Source organism: Anastrepha ludens, chromosome 4 (assembly GCF_028408465.1).
Source record: "Anastrepha ludens isolate Willacy chromosome 4, idAnaLude1.1, whole genome shotgun sequence".
NCBI lineage: Eukaryota > Metazoa > Arthropoda > Insecta > Diptera > Tephritidae > Anastrepha > Anastrepha ludens.
Genome location: NC_071500.1, coordinates 18,472,726 through 18,482,790, shown reverse-complemented (window position 1 = coordinate 18,482,790; position 10,065 = coordinate 18,472,726). Strand labels below are relative to the sequence as shown.

Below are 10,065 nucleotides of genomic sequence, written 5' to 3'. Positions count from 1 at the left end.
AAAAACATGAAAGAAATAAATAACAATTACAGCAATAAATCTCAGAAATGTCTTTAAAAATCCTAAAACAAAATTTGTTTTATTTAATACTAGCTTTAACCCGCGGCCCCGCTCGCGTAGGAGTAGTTTTGAGGGATTTAGGATATGTATATAAAAGAATTACAAACAATAATTTCACAGAAAATAATTTTTTATTAATAACCATAATATTAAAATACCCGGCATCCGTTGCTATGCCTCGTTGAATAAAATCAAAACAACCAATCAGAAAAATATCAAGCAAAATTATTTTGATTAATTTTCTATCTCAAACCGTTTTTGAACTTTGCATTTGGGTCGTAGTTGAACAGCTTATGCGGATTATGAAGTCTAGAGTGTGCTATAAATAGAGGGAAATAGGAAAAACTAAGATTTTTTAGATTAAATTTAAGCAAATATTCGATTATTAATGACGAATGAGAGTGGTGGCGTGGCCTGTGGGCTGTGGGAAGGAAGTTCCATCATAAAAACATGCCTATAACCTTCATTGGGTGAAAATATGAATGTATACAAATTTTTCCGTCATTTGGTGTTGTCGTTTCGTAGTGATGCGCGGACAACGTACAGACATTCACCTTATAGTATAGAAGATTTTGCTTGTACCTTGGTACATGTGCACATTTTTAGTTTCTTCAATTTTCCATCCTCCTTATTTTCATACACACAAACGAAACAAAAGGTATGTCTTTTATGTACAAATTGAACACAGCGAGAAAATGTCCCACCCGATCATGATTACAATAACGAAAGTAGTTAAAGTTTCCCTTTTTGGCTATCCAGTTTAAGCCCAGCCGACGTTTTGTTTATTCACTACAAACCCAACGAGGCGTGCACAAGTCTAAAAATTAGCATACGCTAAAACAATAAAATCTAGAAGATTACAGGATATAATTTTAGGATTTCAATTAATTAAGGGGACAGATACCTGTAAAATTAAAAAAAAAACCTGTAAACGGCCATATTTTCCCTGATTTTGATTAAAATGATTTAAAATGAATAAGTCAATATATTTTTTTCAAAATTGGCATACAGTTTATTTACACATTAAAATAATAGAACATTTTTTTTTTATTTTAATCAACAAAAATGGCGGTTGTACACTCAATTCTTCCAGGAAGGTAGCAGCGGGGCTTCTCATTCGGCGGCCATTGTAGCATCGGCGTCAGTGACCTGAATATAAAAAACCAAAAATTTGTTTGTTTATTAATGTCATAATTTTCATATGAATTAAATAAAAATGGAAAAACAAATTCGCGGAATAAAATGCGAAAAACAAATTAATTTTGGGGCGAATTTTCCTACTATTTTTGCTTCGGAAAAATTATATCTTCAAAAAATTTCAAGAACCTGTAAATTCACATGGAAAGTAATATTATAAAAAAGAAGTGTGCAAAATTTCAGGGAGATCGGTCAACAACTTTTCGAGTTATCGTGTACGCCAATTCGAAAAATATAGTTTTGCGAAAAACGCGTCTAAAGTTAGAATACAACGTAACTATACCTCTCCCAGCGCTCGAACGCAAAGGATAGGGTCGACACGGTTGACGATCTGTAATATAAGAAATACTTAAATTTACGTTCTAAAAATTGTTTGACATATTCTTAAAGGATTATATTAACATTTTATGAAAAAAAATTTTTTTTTTCGAAATTTTACAGGTATCTGTCCCCTTAAATGAAACCGGAATCGTGATAAAAGCAAAAAAAGAAACTATTTTTTTTATAAAGGGTGTGTTTTTAGAGGTTAGGTTTTCAAGTTGGTACTACTTTTTTCGTAGATGGTCTTTTTGTTCGCTGTCACTTGATTTATGCTCAGTTTGGTTTGCCATTTCATAATGAATAGACTTACACCTGAACAACGTTTGCAAATCGTGCCAATTTATTACGAAAATAATGGTTCGGTTCGCGCGACGCATCGCGCGCTGCGTCCAATATTCGGTCGACATAATCGTCCATCAGAGTCACTAATTCGATTAACCATGGATCGGTTTCGCACCACGTTTGCTCTAGTGGATAATACGCATCCTCAGAGACGTCGTACAGTGCGCACCGAAGACGCTATTGCTGCTGTGGAGCAGAGTATCGAAGAAGACCCGAATGAGTCCATCCGCCATCTCGCGCAGCAATTGGAGATGTGCCCATCCACTTTATGGAAGATTTTGCGGAAGGATCTTGGTTTGCGGGCTTGCAAAATCCAACTCGGGCAAGAATTGAAGCCGAACGACCATTAAGCCCGTCGCACGTTCGGTGAATGGGCCTAAAACGAGATGGCCACCGATCCCGATTTTCACAAGAAAATTTTGTTCAGCGATGAAGCTCACTTTTGGTTGAATGGGAATGTCAATAAGCAAAATTGTCGCATTTGGAGTGAACATAATCCACAAGCCATTGCTGAGACGCCGTTACATCCTCAAAAAGTCACTGTTTGGTGTGCTCTATGGGCAGAGGGAATCATTGGTCCATATTTCTTTAAAAATGAAGCCGGCCATAATGTTACAGTCAATGGAGAGCGCTATAGAGCCATGATTAATGACTTTTTCGTGCCTGAATTGGACGATGTTGCTGTGGACGACCTTTGGTTCCAACAAGACGGCGCTACATGCCATACAGCCAACGCAACAATCGATTTATTGAAGGAAACTTTTGGTGAGCGCATTATCTCGCGCCGTGGACCTGTGGCGTGGCCTCCAAGATCGTGCGATATAACACCGCTGGACTATTTCTTGTGGGGCTATGTGAAGTCGCTTGTCTATGCAGATAAGCCCGAGACGATTGACGTCTTGGAAGAGAATATTCGGCGCGTTATTGCTGACATACGGCCCCAATTGCTGCATTGGGCCTCTCGGCTGGAATTTATTCGAGCCAGCCGCGGCGGCCACTTGCCCGAAATCATTTTTAAAACATAATGGCAAACCCAAAACGGGACGGCTTGTTAAATGGACCGTAAAATGGCCGTAATGCTCTTAAAGTAGCAGCAACAGAACGATTATTTTCATAAAAAATTTGCACGGTTTGCAATCGTTGCTCAAGTGTGTAGCGTTCCATGATGAAATGTATACTAATGAAGTTTACAAATGACAAGCGAAAAATAAAAAATATTGTGTCGTTCGCCCTCCCTATCGGAAAAAAGTTGAAGCGCACCTATTGAATAACCCTATATATAGCAATTTGCAAGACAGTTTTTTTTTTGTTTGAGAGAACCTATCCATACACAATAATGTACATCCATACGTACGTATATATGTTTGATCTTTTCGGTTATTCCATTTCATTCCTTTTGTTTCCTTATTTACTTAAATTGTATTATATTATAGAAAGTGTTGAGGTAGGGCAGTTTTAGTTAGTTAATGTACACCAACAAAATAATGTTAGTGCACCATTGTTTTAAATGTACTAATATCTATATTAGTTTTAAATACGTGAATTGTTACGCTCTGATAGTGTTAATAAATATTGTAATAAATATGATTCACTAGGTTTTGCATAATTTTGGTCTGATTTCGGAGGAAGTTTAGATGATCAAATGGGGCTTTATTCACATCTACAAAGCCAAGATAGGGTGGGTATAGAGCAGGCACACGACATACGCATGCGTTGCCAGGCTTAAGGATTCCTAGGCCTTTTAGGACTGCAGGTGGAAGTTACGTATGTTGGCAGTTTTTAATTTTCTCCGTGTGCAATTTATTTAGTTTATCTTGTGAGGCGATAGTTATGATGGTAGCTTGGTTCTGTGCTCCGGGACACAAGCGAGTGCACACGGCGCAGTGGCAGAGCATCATCACAAGAACTCAGCTATGGTCACATAACAAGCTGTTGCTTTCCGCCCGTTTCTGAATGGAAACTCGACGCGAGATTTTTTTCTATTCTTTGGGAATTTTTTCGCTTATAACAAACTAACTAAACACAAAATACGGAGATTGTGAAAAAGTAGATGTATTTTCTTTTAGATTGGCACAATAACTGCTTACACGATTTTGGTCGAATTTAACAAAGTGCGCCGGCGCCAGTTGGACACACCAAGTGAAACCAAGTTCTTCTCCCTCGGATCTTTCCAACGCAGATGAGGTATTCTTCTACTCCTCTTCTTCTGCTGCCACCAGCTGGTACTGCATCGAATACTTTAGAGCCGAAGCGTTTGTACCCATTCGGATGGCTGACGCTGATCTTTATTCGCTGCGCTATATCTATTTCGTCGTAAAGCTCATGCAGCTCATTGCTCCATCGCCCAAAAATCTTGCCTTATCACTACTCTCAGATATCACTGCTCATGGCATATGTAGCGAAGTATTTCATTAATAATTTATTATTATAAATAAATTAAATATAAATAAATTATTTGATAGATGTCAGCACACGATGCTAACACCAACTTCCCTCAGGAACGTCCTCTGTCATTAAACACCGGTACTTATTGAACCGCCCTCGTACATACATATACTCTATGATCAAAAAGTACTGGGAATGTTTAATTTAAACGAATCGCGCACGTGGGAACCGGTTCATACTTTTTCATTATATTACACTGTAGAACAAATTCAGGTTAGCAAAAATTAGGTCCATTCTGAGAGTGGCGGGTGAAAATAGAGGCGAAATTAGAAGACCCGTATCGCGCCGTTTTTTTATGTTAGTTCGAATTTTTGTTTATCGGCCTTCGAAGTTTGCAGTGAAATGCCGATTTTCAGTATATTGTTTCATAAGTACCACAAAAATGTTCGAAATCAATTTTTTCAAAAGTTGTAATTGTTGCACAGGTCTCTAGCAATAACTTGGCTTTTACAGATTGAAAAAATATCAATTAGTCGACGAGTTATAGCCAAAAAACCATATAAACAATTTTGCTCCGATTTCGAACTTCGAAGGCCGATTAAAAAAAAATTCGAACTAACATAAAAAAACGGCGCGATACGGGTCTTCTAATTTCGCCTCTATTTTCACCCGCCACTCTCAGAATGGACCTAACTTTTGCTAACCTGAATTTGTTCCACAGTGTTATATTAGTAGGACTATAAGAATATAAAGAATATTATTTATTCGTTTTGAAGCGTTTGACAGATGCTGTACGTCGCAAACGGCCGGAAATGTGGGCAAACAAATCTTGGATTTTGCATGATGATAAGGCGCCATTGCACCGAACCCAAATTGTGCTGAATTATTTGACCAAACACCAAGTAAATACCATCGTGCATGCACCGTATTCACCAGATACGGCCCCGTGCGACTTTTTTTTGTTTCCCAAGTTCAACTTTTCACTTCGTGGAAGGAGATTTCAGTCGATAGAGAAGATCAAAGCGAATGCGACGAAGCAGCTGAAGGACATGCCTTCGTTGGCCTACCAGGGGTGCATGGAGGACTGGGTTAAACGTTAACCACATGTGTGGTGCTTTAGACGGGCCATATTTTGAAGGAGATAACATAAATTTGCCTGAAGTTTCATTCTGTTTTGTTTTATTTAAACATTCCCGGTTATTTCTGATATGTTGTTTAATAGTAACTTTTTCCATTGAAATCTCAAAAGCAAAATATTTACATACATATATTTACTATTTTCAAAAGTTAAACAAATATCAGCTGATTTAATAGAATAACACTTTTACATAAATACTTAGATATAGAAATGTATGAAGTGAAAATCTTTACTTTCTACTACTAAATAAAATTTTACAAATACTTAAATACACATTGAGCGGCACATATTTAGATATACTCGTACATTACATTGTGCACATTAAAGCGAGTCGAAAAAAAGTTCGAAGAAGGCACCTGCTATTTAAAAGCTTGTCTGGGATATATCTCGAAAAAAACCTTTTGTTTGGCTTACCCTAACATTTGCAAAAATACATTTTTACCATTGCTTTAACATTTGAAGCCCGATTTTAATAAACATTACATTGATATTAAGCAATCGACGATTGCTGTATTTCTTCTAAAGTTTTCTACTCGAAAGACCTGTTCGTAGTTTGCTTGTGAAGTCTTGTGCTCAGAGTTGTATCTCACAAATGGATTTTTTCTTTTTTTAAGTATTAAAACCCTTCAAAACTTACTAAGGTGTTCAATTAAGTATACAAAAAAAAAAAAACAAGTTAGCTTAGGACTTTTTTGGTGTAACCAAATAAATAAATAAATAATTTCAAATTGCTTGTTGTAGCTCAAAACAGAAACGAATGTTGTTTTATAAAAAATTTTACAATATTTTAATAGTAAAAAAAATCGTCAACTAAATGATTATGTACTAATATTTACGAACATGCTCCTCGTATATAAATAAGTTGGGGCAACTTACTAGTACTCCGATAACTCTACCAAACTATATGCGTGGCTTATAAAAATCGGGTGGCATATACCGAAGTTATGGAAAAAAGTATTTTTAATTTTTTTCAGATCCGAAATACTCGCACGTAAACTTGCCATTCGGGTGGTTTTAAACTTGGTGTAGTTTTCTGAAACAAAAAATTTGTGTATGCACATATGACCCGCCCTAATGTATGTGCATACGAGCGTTTTCGAGCGAACTTACTTATTTAATACAAATACGGTGTGTAATGTAATAAGCATCGAATGAGGCCAGTAATAGCCAATAAATTAACACAAACTTAATATTGAGGCAATGTAATACTTTTAGTGTGCTTAAATTAACGCTGCTAAGGTGGCCTTTGTGAATAGGAACGAACTTGATAGAAGTGCCATGACCGTAAGACTAATTTCAGCCGGCTTGTGTGTGGACGCGCCACCAACCAAATTATCCACGAAAGGTACAGCACTTTGCAGCTCCAGGCCAGTTTCATCAGGATTCGTTAAAGGAAGTGAGCAAAAGACGGTGCGATCGTTCAGCGGCTGCAATGGACGGAAGTTGTGGGTCAACGGTTTGTTGCCGTGCGTGTACAGACGGCGAAAATGCTCGATCTAGATGGATAAATATATGAGAGAGTAAAGTTAGATAAAGTATTGTAAAAAATCAAATCATTCAAAAATATAAAATAAAACGCTTACAGCAAGGACATACAAACATATAAATAATTATATGAAATATGCTAAAAAATATAAACTTTAAAAGAAACTGTAGCTTAAAAGTTTGACCGATAGCTGTTTGCAACGAGACACTGTCAAAATGCACCCGGACAAGTCAAAAAGTTAGGTTAGGTTAAGTTGAAATAGTTACCGATGGAGAGGGCTCACTTGGCCGAAAATCAAAAATTCGTTCTTTGATATGATTGTAAAGGAAATAAGCAGCCTGGGAAGAAAGGAAGGAGGAGGTTGGGGAAGTGGTTGTGTATTTGGTGAAGACTGTTGTACGATGACTGATTTACGGTGATGTTAGCCGATTCGTACCATTGATGAAATTCATCAGGTTTTTAATATCAATGTCTGCTATATCAGCAAGCGTAGCAAAGAGATGAGAGCCAAGATACTTAAACCTTAACCCTGTGAAAGGAGAAGTTAAGGAGAAAGTGCCGAGAGGATTCCACCTCATTCTCCCTACAACTGACGCAAAAAGAACTCGACGGCATGCTGAGCTTCAAAGCAAGTGTATGTATATTACCTCGCGGCCAAAGTACTTAGTGTAAGGGCAGCTGAGAGCTGAGATGTTGTTAACTTCAGGCGATCCCTCAAGCGCCGCCGATTCCCTCGTGGTCAGAAAGATATCGTGATCTTACTTACGCGAAGTCCACCAACACCGATAACAGACTAGAAATCCAATGTAGAATCTCTCTTGCCAACAAGTGCTACTTTGGGCTAAGTACTCGTACGCAACTGAGCAGTAAAGTCCTCTCTCGACGAACAAAACTAACACATCATGCCCGTCCTATTGTATAGCGCAGAAGCGTGGACGAGGACAATATCCGATGAAGCGTCAGATGGAGTGTTTGAGAGAAAGATTTTGCGCAAGATTTTTGGCGCAGCGAATAAAGATTCGACGGCGAAGGAAAGGGACGGCCTCCTCTGCGCTGCAAAGATCAGGTAGGGAAGACATAGTGTAGCATGAGAAAGACACGACTGGCGCGCTTTGTAAAACTCGGCCAAAATCATGTAACCGGCAATGGCGTCAATTAAGAAAAAGAAGAATAGTTACCAATGGACCCCGTTTATTATAATAGCTACTAGCAAAGGAATAGTAAGAAGTTTACTTCCTAACAGTATAACTTCCCGCAGCTAGTTAGAACTAGCGAATGGCGAGAAAACTCTGGACTTTGAAGTTTTGGGCATTTCCTAAGAGCTTGAGAACTTAAAATGATAATACAAAACAGAAATATTGTTGGAACGAATTTTTTTAAATTATAATCTGCTAGATAATTTCAGACAGTGCAACTTTCTCCAGTATTGAAAAAGAATCCCGTCGAGTGGGTCTTGCGGTAAACGAGGGTAAGACAAAGTACCTTGTATCTACAACAAAAAAGCCTACACGTATTGAACAGCAGGTTGCGATTGACAATTACGAGTTCGGCGGACATCAGAAATCGTTTTAGAGGTATGGTTCCTTCGGCAAAATTTCTTATTCTGATCCCTAGAATATGATTTTCACAGAGCAATGGGCGATTTTTTTGCCTTCCCACAAATCGACCCGGCCTAATGTACAGTAACCTTGAACAGGCAGCTGCGGTTGTCGAGCATTTAGAGACATATATTTATTTATTTATTTATTTATTTATTTAATTAATTAATAGTCTAAAAATACAGTATTTCTTACAGAATATGAAAACAGATTAATGCTGAATAAATTAATCAAAGTAAAATTAAACTTATAATTAACTAGTTTCAATTGTAATGAGTGAAAGAAAAAGAATATATTTTTTATAATTTACAGAAGAAGATTAGATTAATACTAAGAATTTAGTTCAACAATTCATTTAGAACCAATTTGAAGTGATTCTTTGTGGAACAGAAATCCAGGCCAGTATGATTTGAAAGCGAATTAAAATCACCCAGAGTTCTAGAAATTTATATACATATATGGGTGCAAACATATTTACGGAGCCGCGGGCACTCGACTTGACAAAAATTGAATATTGGCAAATAATTCTACGCGAAATATTCCAATATTGACTATTTTCGAATTGTCGAGAAAATTAGCATATGGGCGGCTCGTTTTATGAATGAAAGTACTTGCTCTTAGAACTATGAGCTCGAATTTATAAATCAATTTTTTGATGATGAGTTTTTGTTGCACAGTACAATAGTTGAAACTGTTCGGCGCCGCCGCGACTGTTCAGCGCTATGGCAACTAGGATGATGGCCGCTACGCCTGCGCCTATTAATGCATTTTGTTCTTGTAGTCGCTAGGCATAGAATTTTAGCTTTGGACGACATACGCATTTACAGGAATAAAGTGAGTGGCCTGTGTGTGCGGTTGTATGTAGATGCATATGTGTATATTAATAAGCATTGTTTTGCTGGAAGTTCAGAACACAAATATGTATGTACGTACATAGGCTAGGCCATAGTATAGCATACATACATATGTATAAAAAATTCAAACCAAGCGTCCTACGAATGTTTGCGTGTATGTTAGTACGTCTGTGTATTATACGCGTTACGACGCTCATAATAGCAACCGCGTGTGCTGTATTGCGTCCGTATTTTTATATTCGTAAATATTTTCCGAAAAATTTTTTTAAATATTTACCGCAATTATGCCGAAAAATAATGCAGAAAAGTGTCGTGAATATCGACAGAAAAAAAACAAAAAGAAAATAAAACTAAAAAAACCGCAAAGACTTCAACAGAACGTGTACGTGAATTTCGTGCACGCCGAAAAACATTACGAAATGCGCAACCACTGTGCAAAATAGTGAAACGATCATCGTAAGTACTTTAATATTTTCTAATCAACAAATTTTTGTGTATATGCTCATTAGGGTGTCCCAGGCTACAAGGGGGAATTTTTTTTTCGGAATTTCAATACGCACACCCTTTATTTTTTTTCCATTTGACTCTAAAAACTTAAATATAAAATATTATTGAGATCGGATGTCATTAACCCGTGCCGACTTGATGTCAAACTTTGAGTTTAAAAGTTAGTATGAAAGCTAT

At 37.1% G+C, this 10,065-nt stretch overlaps 1 protein-coding gene across 1 annotated transcript in view; it reads right to left on the bottom strand.

Moving 5' to 3' along the window:
* Nucleotides 1-5,557: 5,557 nt before the first annotated feature.
* LOC128861182 (carbonic anhydrase 3) overlaps nucleotides 5,558-10,065 on the bottom strand; it is a 53,281-nt gene continuing 48,773 nt past the window's right edge. The window contains exon 5 of the mRNA XM_054099115.1: nucleotides 5,558-6,939. Coding sequence (XP_053955090.1) covers nucleotides 6,664-6,939 — 276 coding nt within the window. The 3' untranslated portion in view covers nucleotides 5,558-6,663. The remainder of the gene's footprint in view (nucleotides 6,940-10,065) is intronic.